This window comes from Lytechinus pictus, chromosome 2 (assembly GCF_037042905.1).
Source record: "Lytechinus pictus isolate F3 Inbred chromosome 2, Lp3.0, whole genome shotgun sequence".
Taxonomy (NCBI): Eukaryota; Metazoa; Echinodermata; class Echinoidea; order Temnopleuroida; family Toxopneustidae; genus Lytechinus; species Lytechinus pictus.
Window position 1 is genome coordinate 13171599 of NC_087246.1, and position 22801 is coordinate 13194399.

Consider the following 22801-nt stretch of genomic DNA (forward strand, 5'->3'; position numbering starts at 1 on the left):
GAAGGTATTTAATGCGAGATGTGCCCAGTTAACTCGTCCATTTTAACAATTTGTTGTAAGGTTCTCATCCCCCAACTCTCTTTTGAAGTGTACCGGAGTAATAGCAATATCTGTAAAGTACTTGAGAAATCTTGTTCCAATGTGTTATTAAGCACTATAAGCGGATAATCATTATGTTATTATATGTAAGAGCCAAAGTGTGAAGTAAGACATTAAAATAGTTATTAACATATGGGAAATGATGGTTGTAAATTATTTACAGAGAAGAATGGAAATTAAAGCACTAACTTGTAAAACTGTCTTTGTTTTCCAGATTTGTTCCAGAAAGCAAGGAGGAGAATGCAGAATGCTAAGGATACATTAACAAAAATATGAAACTTTGTTGATAATGGAACAGTTGAAATCATCTGAAGGAATAATGTTTGAGTGGACATGAACAAAAATATAACCCAGTGTGAAATGGCCTAGAAGAGCATATTTCTTCCCTTTGGACAAGATGGATCCTTTCAGAAGATGGTTGAAGAAGGGATCATGTTCAAGAGGAAAATTGATAATTCATTAGACATGTAAGTTAAAATGAGCATTTTTAGAATGACTCTGAGATGATATTGATTTAAGCAGGCAGCTTAATGGTAAATACCCGAATAGCTATGCACACTACATATGCCTTCATGAAAACTACCATGTACATTTAATGGTTTGGTCTGAGTACTGTATCTGTCATGGAAGCTGGAGGCCATTGCTCCTATCCCATATTTAGTTTTCATTGTAACCTGTGAAAGGCATTACAGTTGGGTTTATTTGTAAGTCTGCCCTGTATTTGTTCTTGTGCCAGTAAGGCAAGTTAACTACACATACTATTTGTGAAGTGTCCCTTCAATTAATTTTCTAATCAAAATAGGTTGTGAACTTGTTTCTTAGTTGAATGCTAGGGAAACCAAGCAGCTGGCTGTATTGTGTGTAATATGAATGGAGTAAAGATGCTGGCTCATCTTGTTTAAATACAACACCACAGGTTATTTATTACTCTAAAATAACCCTAACACTCTGGGGGGCATTATGACCCCTTCGACATTTTTTTTATTTTGAAAAAAAAATATTGAGGGATGGTGAGATTTATTTCAGAGCGTATTAGTAATACTAACTGAAATATACAGAAAGCAGAATGTGCAATGTGATCTGGGGCCCGTAACACAAAGCTTAGCAATGATCGTAGAACATTTTTCTACGATTGATTCCATTGAATACAGTGTACAGTCAATCGTAAAAATAAAGCGTACGATTAATTGCTAACTTTTGTGTTACGGGACCCTGATTAGCTAACTGCCCGTAAGGAAATGTACTCATATCATTTGTATTACTAGTACTGATTCATCTAATTGATATTAAAAGGCTGCTGGGTAAAGTACCACCAAATTTTAATTTTTTCTTTTAAAATTAATTATTCTATCTTAATTTCAATTATGAAATCAGTTGTGCAATACATTTTTTTTGTGTAATTAAAATAAATAGGAATATGCCGTGTTCAGAAGTATTTGATATTGCATATTAATTGATCATTACCTGCATCATATTGCAATTGGAATATGTAGTAATTATTCTGGCAATACGACCAAGATCTGTGATTTCACAATTGTACAACTTCCCATTTTCTCTTTCATCTTCAATCTGTCACAAGGTCAGTTGTGCTTTTTTAATTAGAGGACATATAGTACAGGTTTCTATTCATCATGGATAAATTATTTGTCCTTTCATTAGAATGAGCAAAAAAGAGAAGTTTTGTGTCCAAAGAGGAGAGTTATACAAATGTTACATCATAGATCTTGTTTACTTTACCACTGGGAGGAATATTGTTCTCAATATTTAAATGTTCATAACTCTCTTCTTATCTGTCCCAATTTACTTAAACTTTTATTGATCTTATTTGATTTTCGGCGTTAATTGGCATCATACCTATAAGAACTACTTTCATCATCATCACCATCACCACCATCATCATCACCACCACCACCATTATCATCACCACCACCACCACCATTATCATCATCATCACCACCACCACCACCATCACAATCGTCACCACCATCATCACCACCACCACCACAATCGTCACCACCATCACAATCACCACCACCACCACAATCGTCACCACCATCACAATCGTCACCACCATCACAATTACCACCACCACCACCATCATCACCACCATTACTACCAATCAATTGAATTAAATCCATCCAAAACATATATATCACCTTGAATTCAGACTAATCTTTGTGCCAAAAGTTTATTGTATTCCATGACAAGTATCATCATTTATGGACTTGTATTCATTTTTAAGACAAGTTTTAATCATCTTAGTGTACCGTAGAGGCTAACCCTTTAAACAGCTTTACGCATTAAAGGTTAATCATTGGAATTTACAGAGAATCATTCTTCATGACTATAAAGAGCCTAACAAATGCAAAAGAACCCTCATAGGTCAGGATAATTAATTGACAACAACAGTTCTCAAGACTCCTTGGGTGTATTTGCACATACTCTGTTCACACTTTGTTTACATGGCTCTGTTCTTTCCTATGTTCCAGACACAATATTGATGGAAAGATTCTCTCGGCCCCTGTGCCTTTTTTGTAAGCTTCTAAATGATGAACATTTGGAAGGATCAATGACTGCACAAAAAGTGCGTGTTGCAAGCAATTTAACTTGGGAAAGAAAATGCTTGATGCATTGACATTAAACCCTAACTGTACTGCTCTGTTCTCACACTTAATAATTACAGTACCTTCATTTTATAAATGCAAATTGTAAAATTTTGTAAATAAATTTTATTTAAAGTTACCGAAAGAGAAATGTGATATTGAATAATTTGTGTAATTTGTTTTCCTAATTTGGGGGGGGGGTGGCTCAATTGGTATATCTCAGGAGAATAATCAAACTTCATCTAAAATTTTTTTTGTAGTACATCTGAAAAGTGATGAATGATCTTATACAGGATGAAGATGTTTAATTCATGGACACATATCTGTTGACCTAGATAGTGTTCCATGAATCATTTTGTTAGTAATAATTAATGACAAGTTTGCTCTCAGCCAATTAGATGTAAGGATTTCAGTAGCTTATAACAGTTGTCAGTAAAAAATCATGCTGCCCGTTTTTTGAAACCTTACCAGATTGTAAGAATATTGCTCTACAGAGTTATTGATGGTACTTTCACATCACCACTACCCATCAATATTGGGACAATGGCCATCAATGTGACATTTGTGAGCTACTGTCTACTAGCTTAGGGGTACTCTTAAATGAAAACAAGTTTTTTAAATTTAGATTCCCTTTCAGTGTCCCATTCAGTCCCTCCTTCATTAAGGGCTCGAATGCCTAAAAGATACTTAAGATAAATGCAATCATAGTAACATTGAGTTGAGCCATACTGCCAAGATTTCTCTCAGATAACCTCTTCTCTCTCTGATAATGGCACAAGTCCTTTTATAGCCTACGATGCCCATTAACTTGCAGGAATAAATATGGCTGAAAAGAAAGGGTCCAATGGATGTGACTGGTTTCTCAGGTACCACCTTACCGAAAAATGAACCACCATCACATTCTACCACCAAGATTTTTTCTCAGCATCTCTACAGAAATAGGCTGGATTTCTTTCACTGGTTATGATGCTCAATCATGGCTGGACAGCTGGTTCTGTGGTATTCATTCATCCATAAACCACTTAATTTCAGATTGTCTCTGAAAATGGCTAGACTCTTTTCATCAGCAATGATGGCCGTTCAGTTGCAGGATGAAAGATGGCTGAACAGCAGGATCCTCTATGCTTACACAGCCATGAGCTTTACATGGCAGTGAGTTCTGTGGTATCTGTTCATCCATACACCCCTTGACTTCCAATTACTATATTACAGGATGTGTTAATAGCCTGGTGTAGAAGGATAGAGAATAAAAATAATCAAACAATGTTTATTATATATTCATCAAATTCATTCATAATCATGTGTGATATGATAAACCTGTAATAGACACTGTTGATATTCACACAATGAGAACGAATAGTATGAAAGATTGGACTGCCTCAATAGTTCAGTCTCGCTTTGCCCAATCCCATTTGATGTCACGGTCTTGTGTCTGCTTACGGTTTGTCTTCAAACCATTTTGTCTATTTGGCCATTTGAATTATCAATTTTTTAATCTCATTTCCACCATTACAATTTTCATTTTGACAAATTCCCACCATTATAATTTTCATTTTGACAAATTCCCACCAGGTCAAATATTACTCATTTGAATAGACAAACTGGAAATTGAAAACTTGGCTAAAGTAAGACAAAGTGACAGCTAGATAATTTTTCATAGTAAAAACAAAACGACTCCTATTAAAGTAGATTAGACCAAGTGATCAACAAACCTAGTGCATTGAGACATTGCAGCACTAGCTATTTCTTAATTGGCTAAAACTTCTGGACTTTGACTCATGAAGACATAGATTTATTTTCATATCTCACAATGGCACTTACAGTTCGGCTCAAAATTTCGTGAACCCCACCTAACCACAAAATGCACTCCTTTATGTGATGAATGTAGACAATAATACAACAATGTCTGGCTAGCCCAGCGAAACAAACTTTATTGAATGTAATATTTTATCACCTGACTTCACAATTAAATATCTAAAACATGGCAGAAATTTAACACTTAAAATGTATTTATTTTTCTGGTGGGGTTCTCTAACTTTGAGCACCACTGTATGTCCTTTTTGGCTTAAATCTACATTTGCCATTCTCCACCCAGGTGTTAAATGGGTAAATTCTAGGATGTGATTGCATTGTTGTAAACATTAACATGATGTAGAAGGGTAGGGAAAGTTCACAGCAGTGGTAGCAGTGCACCAAAATATATTTAAAATTACTGCATTATTGATTGGGTTATGATGGCAAAAGCTTTACCAGTAAAAGAAAAATAATTGATCACATTTCCTATCAGGTTAGCCACATAAGCTGTTCTTCCAGCAGTCTCTACAAAACAATGTTATCATTCTCCTCAATTGTAATATATCAGTGACAGACAAGGCACACAATCCCATTTTTTTAGTGTTTGGTTTGACTCGATATGACTCAAGTTTAACCTAACATTAAGACCTCCCATTCACAAGACTGAAATAAGCCACCTCATCCTGTATCATTATTAGAATAAGTTGCTTTATACCATCTCAGCGCTAAACACATGTTTGCATCGGTACATACCTGTCTTTGAGATTTGACAAGAGATGCTGTTCTATTGAGGTCATCCCGACCGTTGATCCCATCTCTACGATCTGCTCTCAGTTGAATACGTATGTGAGGTACACTCAACCAGGTCCTGCCTAAAGCCGGTTTGGGTTCACCTCTCTCGCCTCTCACCATGTTATTACATACCTGCCACAAAAAGTCAAGAAGCATATAAAATCAAATAAATGGAAGAAAGAAAAAAATGGCAGATGATGAGTATTACAGTCATGATAATCATCAATGATGTAATCATGCAATTTCTAACAAATGAGTTGTAATTATTGTCTTTTTTATGGACATAAACAAATACAAGTATTTGGACATCCAATTACAATGTTTACAAGATATAGAAAATCTTCATTACATGTACCATATCTTGCTGATTTCAAACACATTTTTAATGAATATTCTACTTTTTATATATGGGTCTTTCCACCCATATTTTTTCATAATACAACATGTGCTCTGGCAGCAATAAAGTGTTTTGTAATAAGTAGGCAGGGCCCTGTCTCACAAGGAGTTGTGATTGATTTGATCAATCTCAACTATGGAAATTCCATCAATGTCATAATACTTCATGCAAGAAATGTAAACAACCCTATGGAAACAACGAGGAACACACTAATAACACTGAAGATAATGATGCATGTAAGGGTATACATAATCCATGTATTTAGAAAGCACTGCACAGTTAGAGTAATTCTAGATGTTGGCATCGCTGGTTTTGATTGATTGATCGATTGCAATTCTTTATAAGATATGTCAAATTTCTCAACTTACCACAACAGCTATGGAGTAATCAGCAGCGAGAGACTTCAATGACCTTGCCAGATGTACCATCATTCCCTGACCTAGCATCGAAGAAAGATGAAAAAACATGGAAATCTTTCTCTGTCCTTCTCAACATTGCACAAAAGCAAATTAAAATCTTGTATTCAGAGAAAAGCTTCATTATAGGGACTTTGGAAGGGAATGTCATATTGCTGACTTATTACGATCTGCAGTATAAAATGGCTCATAATTCATCTTTAAACTAAATTGTATGACTTATTAAAAGGTGTAGAGAATCTTGTCGCCAACATATTAAATATAAAATCAAGTGGTGGTAATCACAAATGAATTTGAACTGAAAGCCAACAACATGACCATCAAATAATTTGTCCATTTATGTTCCAAATTATCTTGGTAAAATGTGTGTAATTTTGCTCAACAATTAGAAATACATACAAGGAATTCTGCAAGTAGACAGGTCTATTGTCCAGAAGTACACATGCCCACTTATGTTTAATCTATGTTGGCAAATTTCAGCATATTTGGTTTACAGCCTAGATTTCATTATTTAACAATGTCTCGTTGATGTAAACTATGTCAGTACTAACATATACATCATACTAACAAATTCTATTTCAAAAGATTTATATAAAAATAATTGCTAACTATGACTCATAATCAATCTTCTCACCTTCGCTGTGCTTGCCCCCAAGCAGTGGTGCTAAGACGGCTGTGACAGAATCCACAACTACTAGCTTCAATGAACTATAGAATACATCAGTCCCACTGTCTATGGATGCCTTGATGGACTCTAAAAGGTCAAGCAGGTCATACAGGTCAAAGGTCTTTGCACAGTGTATTTTTTGCAATGCTGCTGCTGTAATCTGAAAAATAGAAAAGGATTGAAATGCAGAAGGGGCCCGTAACACAAAGCATAGCAATCATCGTGGAACATTTTTCTATGATTGATTGCATTGACTACAAGGTACGATTAATCGCTAACCTTTTTGTTGCGGGCCCTAGGTTTTAAATGTTTGCAGGTATTTGATAAAGGCACAAGAGTAAATGATTTTGAAGACAATTCACATAAAACTTTAGGAAACCCCCCCCCCCCCCCGAGTTCTGTACAACTGTTGCATTTACATTGATGTACTTGGTAAATATCACAGGACTTGTAGGATGGTATTCTCACTATGGTGGTTTAGTTGACCCTAGGTTCACTTACACTATGTTTTTATTGAGTGACATTTGCCACCTCATTCATCAAGAACAAATTTTCAAACATCATGGTCAAAAGTTTTTCAAAAGTTTCTTTGGTTATGAAATGAGAAGAATATGACAATATGGAGATACAATTTATTTAACTTAAGTGTATTGTTTTGTACATTTTATCTTTCATGATAAAAAAAAAAGAAGAAATATGATAGTTTGCGTAACTCATAGGCAGATCATTGAGACACACATAAATCATAAATGCTTCTGGCTGAAAATCTAAATGAGATCATGTTTGTCACTCCTGGTTTTGGTTTTAATGAATGATTTTGGTTAGTATTTCTGAACTAAAGTGAATGCTGAGCATCTTTGTAACATTAATGTAATGAAATTTAAATGGAGTGGGGTGAACTACTGCAGCAAATAATTCTGAGTGGCATTTATTCATTTCTTAATTAGATTACTAGGAAGAAAAAAAAAAGAAGGAAAGAAAGAAAGAAAAAAGAAAGATACAATCCTTACTGTACCTTTTCACTTGTGCTTTTATGAGCAATAATTTCATGAAGTCTACCAGCATCAAACCCACCATTGGTGTCCACAAAGAGAACATTCTGTTCAGATGATACAGCTACACATGCTGCTAGGGTTAGACAGAACTAAACAAAAAACAATGATAAAGACAACATGTCAACATGGCCAAAACATATCATTCTGATGAAGTCGAATGTTCAGTTTTGACTGAATAAAAGCACCATAAACTAAATAACTCACTAAATAATGGCATAAATGGAATTATTTGTTGCTAGGCATAAATGATTTTATTTAATTGCTAATTCAAATAACACTAGTAGGCCTACTCGTTGGAAGGATGATTCAATATGTTGAATCAAATATTTTCAGTGAAAACAGCTTGGAACAGGAATAGAATAACAATAAATATTAAAACACCACCAAGACAAGCTGGGTTTTAAAGTCTATATATGAAAAAACAATTGTCACCATCATTTCATCAGATATCAAACTAATCCATTAAATTTGAGAGAGATTCTTTGAAAATAAGATGGAATGCTGTATTGCCAATGTAAGTTCTGACACCGTGAAGCAAAAAAATGAGAAATAATGAAAACTAATTGAAAAGACCCAAAATGAATGTGTTATGCATACCATGAAGACAAAAAAGGTCTAATAAAAGTTTGTTTTCCTAATTACTTAAGCAACTCATTTTATACCAGAATTGTTTTGCATATACAAAGAAGTAATCAGTGGTCATTTTATTGGATTCTGTTTCTTTCTCTTATGATAACAATATTAATCAAAGATTTTAGTATATAGGGCATAACATATAAGCAATATTGCATGTCCCAATTCACTTCAAGAACAGGTGGGGGCATTGAGAAAGAAAAGTTTTAAAAAAATGAAAAATATGTCATTTTGTGATTAACACCAATACTAAGAATATATCGTAGTTTAACTCATTAAACTTGCCAGAGATGAATATTGCAGTTCATCTCTCATGAAACGGACAACTTTGGATGGTCTTACCGTCTACTACGCCTAGCTTAGCCGGGTAATGTAGGAGCGCCTTGAGCACCTAACAAGGTGGATATGTGCGCAATATAAATACCCTATATTATTATTATTATTACTAATAAACATATTAGTCGGCAATCCTATGAAAAATAGAAATCTCAATAGAATAGCAGGTGAAGCATTGTACATTATTTTGCTTACCTGTGTTTTGCCAACAGCTGCTTGACCAACAACCTCTGTCACCTCTGAGGTATAGACTCCACTGTCCAGGAGTTTATCAATGCTATAAAAAGTCAAATTATAAATTGAAATCATAAACACACGCAAACTAAGTTTTCCTTACGTATTAGAGTAATTTGTGACAAAAAGGATTCAATAAAGTAACATGGGTAGTATTCCAACCATAATTTATCAGGAGACATTTTGCATACCGGTAATTTATTTTGTATAATTGTTGCTCTGGCTGCTTGTTTATAGTTAATGTTCAGACCTGTCTCATCTATCCTGTTAATTATCATATTTTGTACAAGTCAATCAACACTCCCTTTTTTTTGGGGGGGGGGAGGGGTGTCGATTCTTCACCCCTCCTAAAATTGGAATTGATTACTCCATCCTCTTCATAAAAAACTATCTAATCACTGCTTAGAACTAACATTCACTCACATGTCACAACCTGTTGATAGATATGCAACTGTTGATAGAACCTCATCATACAGATCACTCCCATTGATGGGGAAGGCTGAATACTGGGCCAGGAGCAATCTTCTGATTGACGAGAGGACCTGAAAAAAACAAAAGGAAAGAAACAATAAAATCCAGGGAATATAGAAAGTGGCATACCACGTGTGTGCAAGCCTAATAGAATCAGACGAAAATGGTTACTGTAATTGTTTATCAGTAAAGACAGCAGTTTTTCAGTACTATAAAGAAATTAGAGCTTCCGTAAATGTTTTGATGAAAGTCATATTCGGTTCGTGATATGTTGCTTCTCATGATACTGTTGACAATTTTTTTATGTTTCAGACTAATATCTGTCTTGAAATGCTAGAGAACCCTGATAAAGTTGCAAATAATTATTCTGTCCTACAACAAACATTCCGTTACCTGCTTTGGACATTGTTGGGCCAGGAAATGTTTTACATTTTCTCCATTGGAAGCAATTGCAAGAAGAAAAACAATTAATACTATGATGATGATGATGATGATAATAACTATTTGATATGTGATGCTTGATGTAGTAATCCGTTTGGCAGCTCATAAAGGAAGTTATACTGGGATAATGAATAACAACAAGTGGAATGCCTCTGGCCGTCTCACCTGCATCACGCGATTCAATATAGCAGCAGTGCTGATTTTGAAAACTACTATAACTCGCACAAGATGTTCAGTGATACTTGGTTACTCTTTCCACGTTTTATGAACTAGACCAATACACTTATAGAGATATGATGGCAATTCAACAAATACCCCCAACGTGGCCAAAGTTCTTTGACCTTACATGACCTTTGACCTTGATCATGTGATGTGAAACTCATGCAGGATGTTCAGTGATACTTGATTAACCTTATATATAAGTTTCATGAACTAGGTCCATATATTTTCTAAGTTATGATGACATTTCAAAAACTTAACCTTAGGTTAAGATTTTGATGTTGATTCCCCCAACATGGTCTAAGTTCATTGACCCTAAATGACCTTTGACCTTGGTCATGTGACATGAAACTCAGGCAGGATGTTCAGTAATACTTGATTAACCTTATGGCCAAGTTTCATGAACTAGGTCCATATACTTTCTAAGTTATGCTGTCATTTCAAAAACTTAACCTCAGGTTAAGATTTGGTGTTGACGCCGCCGCCGCCGCCATCGCCGCCGCCGTCGGAAAAGCGGCGCCTATAGTCTCACTCTGCTATGCAGGTGAGACAAAAATGGGAATAACAATGACGATGATGATGATAATAATGAAAAGAATAAGAGGAAGAGGCAGTGAACAAGGAAGAAGAATACATCTTGAATAAATAATTTAATATATTCATACATGTAGCTATATATATACACTAAGAATTTGATACAACCAGGGGGCCGTTTCATAAAGCTGTTCGTATTAAGTTAAGAGCGACTTTAAGAACAACTGGTGATCCTTTCTTACGCGCTTAACCATCGCCAATGATAATACCATTTACCACTAGAAAGGATCACCAGTCGTTCTTAAAGTCGCTCTTAACTTACGAACAGCTTTATGAAACACCCACCAGCAGTGGTAATTGTTTTAAAGTGTCTATAGAGTAATACTTAATTTTCTTACCTTGTAGGACAAGGAACATTTTTGGGACAACTCTTCTGTATCTGTAGTAACAAAGTCTATAACTGTGGGGGAATCAAGAGATAAACATTGAAAATACTAACATTCTAATCATTGACAGTCATTGTCACTCTCATAATGTATACATGGCAAATATGAAGTTGATATATGTCAACGGATTTATAGCCATATTCGTCTGTATATGGCAGTGAGTCCAAACTTCTTGTGTGTCCATACTTTGCTGACAGTCATTATCTAAAAAACTATTCAATATCTTTAAAATCTGTCATCATCAACATGAAAAGCAACCTAAAATTACCCACTAGCATAAATTCTTTAGGATTAATTCAGTACTCATGAAAATATTGACAAAAGATAGCAGATTTGTCTCTGTTAGCGCCCGTTCCGAAAAGAATCTGAACTCCTCAACAAGCATCACAATATCACTATTTTGCAAGCAGATATCATAAAAAATTTGAGTAAAACGTGGTACTGACAGATCTCTATACTTAACATTTTGTCGTTTATCAGATATCTCACCATTTGAGTTTGAGTTTCTGTTTAAATCTGCACAAAACTTTGGTCCACAAAGTTAGATTACTCTTTTTCAGAACGTTTTTCAAAAACTTTTTTCAGCACTCCACCCATTCGTCCATCGGAATAAAATTTTGACTAAATTTGAGATCGCAATACAGCACAGCGAAACCCCTTGCCTTGACCTGCTTCAGCCTTCACATTTTTCATCAATCAATTTTATAGTTTACGATCTTGCCGTTAATTTGGTAACGATGAATATATAATAGATCTAACGTTAGATCTATGACTTTGTATTGTTTTTGTATTAAAAAAATATTTAAAAATTTTGTGATCGAATTTTAACCTGATGAATATTTTTGAAATGTTTGCAAAGTTTGGAACCCCCATCAGATCTGTGACCATGGTGACTGTGTAGGAAGAGGACTGATATTATAAAAATCAGAAACTGTTTAAATACTCCTCCGAAACAGCAGATTTATCTGTCTATGCAATTGGCATTGCCATTGCATGGCATTAATTGACAATGACAAATGACTTGACATGTCATTGTCAGTTTGTCACTGTCTGTGATTATTAAATGGTGAAAAATAACGTTACTCGCACAGAATGTAACGAGTGGGACTGATATTTGATTTAAAAAAAAGATCTGATCAATTATTATCCTTCAAATCTTACCAGTTTTTACTCCACACATATTCAAACTTTTGAGAACCTCACTGGTCATCGAAGGGCACATCCCGACTTGCAAAATTGACATGGTTCCAGAGCAATACTATAATTACATAAAAATAAGCAATTGCTGAATGCTGCGAGTTGGCACAAAAATCAAAACAGTCAACTCGACTCTGACGTGACTCGACTCGACTGCAAACGCTAGTCTACGCTTTAAACCGTTTTAAACATGCATGACGCGTAACGTAACAACAGACACGTCTTGTTTAGGGGGTCAAAAATTGTCAAGGGTACCGTTTTGTTTCCAAATACTTCTTGAGGGTAGGGTTTCACACGCCAGTACAGGGGCCGCGGAACGGTTTTCAAAGTGAGGGGGGGGGGGGCTGACCATGCAGAAAATCACAATCGTATGGTAATTTTTGCGTTTTTGTACACGGTTTTGGAAAAAAGCGGGGGGGGGGGTGAAGCCCCCCCAGCGGCCCAGCCCCCCCGGTTCCGCGGCCCCTGCAGTACTTGTTCGGGGTGCATTTTCAGAAAATGGAAAATACTTGTTTATTGTGCTTTTTGAAACCCCATGGCGCAGGCGGTATCACTCGTCGGAATAGTGCCCCCCCCCCCCCCCACATGGACTCCTACCCACCCATGTCCGACAACCTCAGAAATGCACCCTAAATGGCGTAACTACATTAACTCAATTTGTAAACCTAAATGGCGTAACCCATGAGAAAAGCCACCTAAGTGGCATGAACAGGGGAATCCCCTATTTGATATAAAATCGAAATCGATCATTAATTTGATACCATACTGATGACTGATGTTTAATTGATGTTAAATACAACAGGCATAAATTCCATTTATTGAAGTTATTAAAAGTAAGGCCAACATGAATACTCTAAAGGACACTTCTCTTATAAAAATAACCACATAGCCTATTGGCCCTATTAATGAATGCAAGTGAAAAGTGTTGCCTGCCTTGACTGACTATATGCAGATCACTATAACATTCGTTTTAAACGAAAGTAAGTTACCAATTTTATCAAAACTTGAAAACTGGAATCCATACCAGTCATGTGTTGAAAAATACATACATTAATTAAACTTCTATCTTCTTTTTTTTAATTCTTTTATTAATAATAAAAAACAGATCAATATATAGGAATAAAAAAAAAAGACAACAACAAAACCAGCATGACCAACATATAATACATGCAGGGGCGGATCCAGCCTCCGCCAATAGGGGGGGGGGGCCGGAATTTTTTTTTCACCCATATTTTCCCTGATCGGCCGCTCAAAGTTGATTTTTGTTTGTTTCTTTCAAGGGGTTGTCCCAGTGGCGTAATGAGCAAAAAAAAATTTGAGCGGGCTTGATATGGGGTATCGCGTAAAATTAATAAGAAGTTACGAGCGAGCGAAGCAATCGAGCAAAAATTTTGAGATAATATTTGGAAAATAATATATTTCACCCTTATCCCTTTCCTTTTCTCTTTTTTTTCTTGATAATTAATAATAATGATAATAATAATAATAATAACGGTATATTTACCCAGGGAAGCCACTTCAGTTCCGAAAACTGTTCTCCCAGCGGGCCCTGCTAAAAACGGGACACTCTCTTCATGTTTTGTAAATCATTAAAAAAATTGGGTATAATTTGGTATTTTTCTACATTAATAATGCGAGCGCAAAACGTGAGCAGAAAAGTTTTGATATTGTGATCTGAAACTGGATATATAGGCTCATAATGATTTAAATAGAGAACAAGCTACATATATGAATAAACATGCATGCGCGTGTTTCAGATTTTGACCTAGAATCTGGGCATTCTAAATATCTTTTTTCATCATGAAAATCAATAAAGCGAGCGCCAAGCGCGAGCTTTAAATATTGATATTCCGATCTGAAAAAGTTAAATTTAGGGTTAGCTCTGTATTTCAAACACTTTGTAGGAAAATTGTGAGGTGGATATGAATCACAGTTAAAAAAAAGATCTGATATGTTTCATTATTATTACTTTGAGTTTTGACGTAGGACATAGGGAAATTCTAAGAAAATTGTGTCATCATATGAAAATGATCTTCCTATTTCTCTTCCTAATCGGGAGATGAAATTAACTTGTCGATATTCCATTCTTAAAAAGGGTCAATTTGATTATTAAATTAATCTAATAAGCCTAATAAGAGCGAGAAATCTGTTAATTTATTATGGCCTGAAAACTGGACATTTAAAGCACTTTTGTAATTATATGATGCATTAGTTATATATTTTCAACAATCAATGCGAGCGCAAATCGCGAGCCGAAATTTTTGATAAACTGTCATGAAATGGGGATTTTAAGTAGTTTGTTCCAGAATTAGAATTGAGATATACATATCAAATCACCAATCAAAATGCGAGCGTGCAGCGCTAGTTGTTACTTTTTGACAATTTGACCTGAATAGGGATATTTGAGAACTTTATGGAATACAGGAAAATAATAGGTACATGACAAATCAAATTTTGCGAGCGCGCAGCGCGAGCAGAAAATGTTAATATTCTGAAGATAAAACATATATTTTTACAGAGCACTTTTTAAAAATCAATTTGTAAATCAAACAAAATAATGATAGTTCGATTTCCGAGCTGAAATATGTTTTATATATTTACTTCAAAATTTGATATTTAAGCTCCGTATTGAGCAAGATATATAAATCACCTAAAAGTCAATGCGAGCGCGAAGCGCGAGCGAAAATTTTATACTATATATAGTGACATGATATATTTTTTAAAATTATTTTTCAAGTCCTCCCCTCATCTTATTTTTTAAACTCGTCTTCCTCCTCTTATGTTTCCCCTTTTTTTTCTCCTCTCTTTTCCCTTCTTTTTTTCTTTCTTTCCCCCTTTTTTCTTTTATTATTGCTCCGCCAATAGGGGGGGGGCGGGCCCCTCGGCCCCCCTGGATCCGCCTATGTGCATGTACAGGTACTCTTCATTCAAGTAAACTTGTATCTTCTTGGTCAAGCTTCCTGCACTCAAACAGGCTGAACGATGAAGAGGATTAATATCAGGGAGTATTTCCAGCCCTAAATGGTGTGTGTAATCTAACCAAATTAGCACCATAAATGGCGTAAAGAGCTAAGAGAAAAGGCTGCTCTAATAGGCGAGTAACCAGCGAATGGTGCTGAAATGCAACCATTGTTGCCGCCAAAGACGTCGATGACGCCTGAGTGCCTGAAACGGGACCCTTTTCGACGATTTGGACGTGTGTGCATGCGTAGCAGGCCATATAGTGACCCCTGGCCCCCACGAAAATTTATTTCCGTGCCCCCCGTGGCGGGGGGATCGGGCGCTAAAAGGTAATTTTTGTTGTTGGTTTTTTAGGGGAAGTCCCGACTAAAGACTGGTTTAGTGCATTTTTGCTTTATTCTAAACAAAAGAAGACCTTTTAAGATTAGAACTAATACGAATTAACTACTCTGAGAATCTCTATGGAATATCCTTCCTGAGCTTGTACTTGTACTTAAAGGAGAATGAAACTCTTGGAGCAAGTTAGCTTTTGTGAAAGCAGAAAAATCAAAGAATAAGATCAACAAAAGTTTGAGTAAAATAGGACTAGCAATAGAAGAGTTATGAGCATTTGAATGTCGAGATCACTAATGCTATGGAGATCCTCCCATTGGCAATGCGACCAAGATCTATGATGTCACAGACTGATGAACAACTCTCCCCTTTTGGACACTGAAAATATACCCCAAAACATCTCTTTTTGCGATTCATCAATGATATAATGTTGTGAAACCTCTGTACTTGTCCTCTCATAAAGAGAACACCTCACCTTGTGATAGACTCTATAAAAGTGAGAATATAAGTGAAATAAGTACTAAAGTAATGAGGGAGTTGTACGTGTGTGACATCACAGATCTTGGTCGCATTGCCGTTGGGAGGATCTACATGGCATTAGTGATCTCAATATTCAAATGCTCATAACTTTCTTATTATTCATTCAATCTTTCTCAAACTTTCAACAATATGTTTCTTTGATTTTTCTCTTTGATATGGATTCAGCTGGTTTCAAGGGTTTCATTCTCCTTTAAGGATGCCATGTGAACATGGTGAAACGGATAATTGCTTTGTTGCGGCATCACCATGCAGTTTTTGTCAAGTCTTCAGATGTCAATTAATATCATCCGGAGCTGAACAGAAGATCCTGCGTCCAGAACCGAACCTAGCTAATGTAATGATTGATTGATTGATTTTATTCGTCAAGAATATCACAGGAGATTACAATAAAAGTGAAGAATACCTTGACAGGATAGCCCATGAAAGCCGAAAGGCTTATTTCCAATGGGGTCCTATAGTTAGTATAAAACATTAACATATTGTAACAAAAAGTATAAACTACGACAAGTACTGGAATATGGTTTTAAAACAATAATAATGAAATACATACATAAATATCCATCAGTCAAATAATATGCAAACATCTGAAGCAAACAACAATCCTCCTAATATATGAAACAAGATTATATTTCAACATACCCTACATTATCTACAATACTAGAAACCAACTGTACAAAATGTTTGATTTTTACTGGTTATATTGCTCTCGGGTAGCTTCCAGTTTTAGGTGCTTCTTTAATGCACTCTTAAATTGAGAAAATATTTAAACTGCTTTTACTTGATTGGGAAGAGCATTCCAAGATTGGATGCCATTAAAATAAAAAGTGTTCCCTATATGTCCTTCACGTTTTGGTAATACAAAATTAAAATTACTATTTCGAGTACCGTACCTATGGATATTTGATACACGGGTGAAATTATTTGCTATATAATGATCTAATGTATCCGAATAGAATATTTTATGCACGTGGTGTAATACTAATATTATTGTTGTGATCTGTGATCTACATGAAGTAATCCTGCATTTTCAAGTTCTTTACATCCGACATGTGCTCTTGGTCCTTAAACATTTATGTATCTCACAATTTTATTTTGAATTATTCTTAGCTTTTTCTTATCCGTAACACCCAGACTACCGTACCAAGCCGCATTAGCATAGTCGAATAGACATTGTATTAAAGCATGTATTATAGGCCTAATGCCTAAATAAATAATGCGAGCGCGAAGCGCGAGCTGAATTCTATACTGATCTGGAAAGGGACATGGTATAAGGACTTTTTGCAGCGAATTTATGTACACATATCTCACAAGTCACTAATCCGAACGCAAAGTATGGCTCATTTGGATTTTTTTTTCATATTCCGATCTGAAAACAACACGATTGGTATAATTCATTGGATGGGAGCTATATACAGTGCAAAGCACGTACTGAAACTTGATTTCGATTTTCCAATTTTGGGGCGAATTAGGCCTATAAAGCAAGCCATTTTAAACATCTTTTTAATTACGAACCAAATTTATATATAACAGCAATTAATTTGAATGCCGCAAGTGCGATCTAAAAATATTTTACATAGGCCTACTGACCTCATAAAGATAAATTTCATGAAACTCACTAATCAATAAATGTGAGCGCGTAGCGCGAGCTGAATTAAATTTTTGAAAACTCGAAGCGCGAGCAGAATAATCGGGATATCATCTGGAGCAGAATATTATCTCACTTCGAACATCCCCTTTACATTTTGCGTGGGTGAAGCGCGAGCAAAATATTTATTCTTAACCTGATTTTTTTCCCTAGTTGTAACCTTCTCCTTATTTGATTATATTTTATTCTTCCTGTTGTATTTCTTCTCCCATTTTCTCCTCCCCTATCGAGTCATTTTCTCTTCTCCTTTTTGTCGCCAATGCCCATCGCTGAATCCTCCTATGTCACTAAAAAAGGCCAAGGTCAGTGTTAGTTGGCCATGTTTCATCCTGTTATCTGCTCCTTCGGAGGGGACCTTAAGCCGTCGGTCCTCTGGTTGCTTGCTTACAAGCATTCATGCTTTCTTAGCAATCAGGTAAAAAAATCACCACCACCACCACCAATCATTTGCACTCATAATTTGTTTAGCTTCACTATTGCCCCGGACTATAATTGCTATCACCCCACTACTCGGACTGAGTACGCCACTGCTATGATATCGGGGTGGGCCCTGGGGGTATGGAATTGCATGCATGGGGTCAGCCCATGGCCCTGGGAAGCGGGGTGCTGGGGTTCAGCCGAGGCCATTGAAAAAAATTAAATAGGGATCTTTTTACACGAGCAAATTTTCTACCTCCATGGTTGGATCTAAGTGGCGTACCTGGGATTTTTCACAGGGGGGGGGGGGGCAAAACCGTCCGCCAAAAAATTGACAAGCAAAAAAAAAATAAAATAAAATAAAATAAATAAATAAATAAAAGGTCTTCAATCACAAATGAAAAATTTCGTACCAGAAAAAAATTTGACAAGCAAAAAAAAAAAAAAAAAAAAAAGGTCTTCAAGCTCGTCAGGGGGGGCAATAAAGGTCTTCAAGCTCGTCAGGGGGGCAGTGATACGTCCTTTGCATGGGTTGTGGCTCGTCAGGGGGGCAGACTGCCCCCTCTGCCCCCCCCCGTAGGTACGCTAGTGTTGGATCTCGAGCTCAACATAAACTCCACCCTTACCAAGAAGTCATAGTTTCAGTACCCTCAATTTACAGGCCTAGATCTATCCATTTCGTCTATAAACACCACCTTTTGTATGGAATACCAAAATTTAGACAAGCTGTCTTGACAAAGTGCAAAATGAAGTATAGACGAAGTGGAAATTAGACCAACCGGCAACCGGGCACTATAGCTAAAAGAGAATTAGACTTAGTGGGTATTCACGTATTAGACCAAAACAGGTTTAATCCAATGCAATGCTGGCCAGTTCGGATCCAGCCGGGGGGGGGGGGGGGGGCACAGCCGGCCAGTGTCCCCCCTTTTGAGAGCCATAACCAAAATTTGTCATGTAAATACCGTTTTTACTCAAGTACGTGCCCCCCTTTTTTGAAAGTGAGGACCTTTTTTTTGCTTGTCAAACCTTCAATTTTAGGTGAAAAACCTTTTTTTGGCCCCTTTTTTTTGAAAATCCTATATCCATCCCTGATGCTGGCACACTTGATGTATATAAAATTTAGGCCCAATATAGCTGCCTGACAGGCCATGTTTTCATCATCTTTTGTTTTGCTCTGTGTAAAACAATAGTCCATGGTAAGGGCCCGCGGAACGGTTTTCAAAGTGGGGGGGGGGGGGGGCTGACCCATGCAAATTATCAATATCTTATGGTCATTTTTAAGTTTTTGTACACGGTTTTGGATAAAAGTGGGGGCTGAAGCCCCCCAGCCCCCCCCCCCCCCGCTTCCGCGGCCCCTGAAAAACTAGTGAAAAAAAGAATTGCAAACCGGGGAGTTCAGTGCTTTTATCAGGGTCTTAGAAATATACTAATTTTCAACAGGCGGGGCCAAAATACTCAAACGTAATTGGTTGAAAATTTTATTCACGAGCATGTGCATGTGCAGCGCAGTGGCGCTGGCCCATGTTATGATCGATTCATGCCGGTGACGCTTCGTGCTGTTTACGAACGGTATGTTTTCAGGGATACATGTATTTTTCCCAATTTTATCAACTCGGGTGTTCTAAATCTGCTTCAAAATTCTAAATTTCGTAAGTATTGTTGATGAGGAATACGTCTATTGAGTTTCCGAAGCGTGGAAATGATGTTTTGTACAAAATGACCTATAGACATAATTTCTTATCTTTTTATGTCTGAAATCTTGCGTTTGTATAAAAATTGTAATGACTAGCCTAACATACCCGGTAACATGCCTAATGTTGGTACCGGTACGGTAACACTCACACGTATTGCGAGGTTAGTACCGTATACTAACCAGGGGCCCGTTTCTCAACACCTGGACAAGTTAGTCATATCTTTATCCACCAACCACGGAGTTAGTTCCAATCTTACTAAACCTGTTTCTCGAAAGGCTTCCTAACTAGAATACCTTGATATCGATACTATCGGTAAAAATAGCAGACGAGACGTAGCCTTAGTCACAAAATAGCATAATTTTCATAAAGACAAATTATTACAAAATTGCAAATATTGTGATGAATTGGGTAATACATTTTTTCAAAATAATAGCACAGGTAAATTATGCATCATACATACTTAGACCATGAAGACTGGAGCATTCAATTGCTGAGAAAATTAAATTATGAATAATTCATTTCATGTCTAATAAATCACATATTGACGTTGAGATGGGTACCCCCCGGACATCGAATTTTAATAGTTTACGAAAGTAAACCATAACGTTTTTTATTTTGTAAAATGATGATAATTATACGGTCTTCCACGATTCCAAACATCATGAAAATATAGTTTAACAATTTTTTTTTAAATCTTTGACACCGAAACATACGATTTGACAAATTCTATGCATGAATTAGAGACAGAATTTATCCGAATGTTATAGGGGTCTGGAAACAACAAATACGAGCCCAGTTATGGATGGCCTGACGTGGTAGAATCTTTATCGATTAAATCATTTTACTATTTCAAACTGAATGGTTTTGTGGCGTTTTACCAACAGTTTTTATAGTTTCTTTGTATTACAATTACCATTGAATGCATTGTCCCACTTGTTTTGTGATGTAAATTCAACCTCTTTAATTGATTACGTAAGATTATGATTTTCAAATTTCGAGGCATTTTTGCATGTCATAGTCTACCCACGTGATGCCACTACGTCATTAAGAAAGAAGTTATGACAGGTTCGGAAGTGTCATAAATATTTAGTGAGGTTGTTGTACCCGATCTTGGTAAAGAGGGCTTCGTGAAACGGTTAGCGGACAAGTAGCCCACTATCTCCGATTTAGTCAAGAAGTTAGACTTATGATGGTGTTGAGAAACGGGCCCCTGGTACGGTAATGGTAAAAATTTAACCCAGGTAGCTCGAGCTCCGGCCCGCGCCCAGGACTCTGGAGTCGACCGTGCAAAACGAGGGAGACGATGGGGTAGATTGGGGTCTCAATAGTAGTATATACCGTATGGGTACTAGTATTCAACCTGGCATTATTCAAAGATTTTGACATACCGTATGGGTACTACACTAGTACTAGTATTCAACCCGGCATAATTCAAAGATTTTGACATATTCCCCAAAATATCTAGAAATAGGGAATTTATCTTAATTTCATACCTTTGTTATTTCCAGGGTAATCTGTTGTCGATATTTTCTTTGTCAATCTGTCGACTGTATGCGCGGAGGATCGAATTATGCGGCGATGGCCTTTTGCACTGAATGGTATGGTAGTGGATCGTATTACCGAACACTTTTCATGAATTCAATCATATCAAACACATTATTCTCATAAAATTTACCAAACTTTGAACATAAATACACAATTACCTACAAAATATAAATATGTAAAAATTTTGCCGAAATCGTTTTTCCTTTTTACGATATTAGCTTCTAATCGGACCCCTCTTCGCACGTGAAATATTTTGGTCACTTGAAAAAGGTATCGTATTACCGAACGTGTGTTTTCTATGGGAAAAGTTGAGAAAACAACAAAAACACTTAAAGTTATGAGCTATTTTGACCATATTTTATTATTGTTAGAATATTAAGACTTTGAAAATGTATTTTTGACCATTTTTCATCAATTTCTATTCAAGTTCTCTTTGGAAGGATGTTGCAAAATTTTGAGCATATGAATTTATTTTCTGATGCGTATGATGCGTGTGTTCGGTAATACAAGGCCGGTCGGTAATACAATCACTCACTATACTACTACTAGTATTCAACCTAGTGAGGATTGATAGCAAATCTCAAAAGGGTTTAGATTGCTAAATTAGATCTAGATCTATGCAAGTCTCTGGCTTTGATTAATTCCCTGTTTGGTCTCATCTCAAATGGTCTAGTCCATAGTCGGATGGGACAAGGGCAGATTGAGAGACAGGGCCATCTTTCATCGCTAGGTTGAATACTAGTGCCGACGGGTTGAATACTAGTACCAAAATCCGTCGCCGTATAATTTGATCGCCCGCGCACACAGTCAACTGGTTGAAGAAAAAAATAACGGAAAAAGAATAACCAGCATTTGCTCTTGGAAATAAGACGGGTATGAAATTCAGGTAAATTCTATATTTCTAAATATTTGAGGAAACTCTCCAAACGGGTTGAATACTAGTACCCTTACGGTAGTAATCTTAATAAAATGCACTTACCATGATTATATATGGATGAAGGTCTATCGTGACACACAAATCCTGACATCGAGGCACAGACTGGAACCTAAGGCTAAAGTAAAAAAAACGAAAAGTTATGTCGCGATACCTCTCCTTTCAAAATTAAAAACAAAATGGCCGATTGAGACCGAGGCTATATTTTGTTTTTTGAGGTTCCAGTTTGTGCCTCGATGTCAGGATTTGTGTGTCACAATAGACCTTCGTCCATATAATCGTGGTAAGTGCATAATTTATGTTTCCACATTTTATTAAGATTACTATTGAGACCCCAATCTACCCCAGTCCCGTATCTCCCTCGTTTTGCACGGTTGAGTCCTGGGCTCCGGCCCGCT

At 36.4% G+C, this 22801-nt stretch overlaps 3 protein-coding genes across 7 annotated transcripts in view; 2 read left to right on the forward strand and 1 right to left on the reverse strand.

The window, feature by feature from the left end:
• The window catches only part of LOC129254786 (tectonic-like complex member MKS1), a 28607-nt gene extending 25754 nt beyond the window's left edge, over window positions 1-2853 (forward strand). For all 4 annotated transcript variants that reach the window (XM_064109979.1, XM_064109966.1, XM_064109988.1 and 1 more), the window contains one exon: window positions 314-2853. In XM_064109979.1, the coding sequence (XP_063966049.1) occupies window positions 314-375 (62 nt within the window). In that variant the 3' untranslated portion in view covers window positions 376-2853. The remainder of the gene's footprint in view (window positions 1-313) is intronic.
• On the reverse strand, window positions 2274-12491 carry LOC129254785 (DNA repair protein RAD51 homolog 4-like). Its single transcript, XM_054893308.2, has 9 exons — window positions 12299-12491; window positions 11090-11151; window positions 9450-9568; window positions 8988-9069; window positions 7784-7912; window positions 6736-6928; window positions 6054-6124; window positions 5250-5420; window positions 2274-3928 (listed from the first exon to the last, which is right to left on the reverse strand). The coding sequence occupies exons 1-9, from the start codon at window positions 12378-12380 to the stop codon at window positions 3875-3877; spliced, it is 963 nt and encodes a 320-aa protein (XP_054749283.2). The 5' UTR covers window positions 12381-12491; the 3' UTR covers window positions 2274-3874.
• A 7219-nt stretch (window positions 12492-19710) lies between these two features.
• LOC129254784 (phosphorylase b kinase gamma catalytic chain, skeletal muscle/heart isoform-like) overlaps window positions 19711-22801 on the forward strand; it is a 31019-nt gene continuing 27928 nt past the window's right edge. For both annotated transcript variants that reach the window (XR_010295785.1, XM_054893306.2), the window contains exon 1: window positions 19711-19879. The gene's annotated coding sequence lies outside the window, so the exon portion shown is untranslated. The remainder of the gene's footprint in view (window positions 19880-22801) is intronic.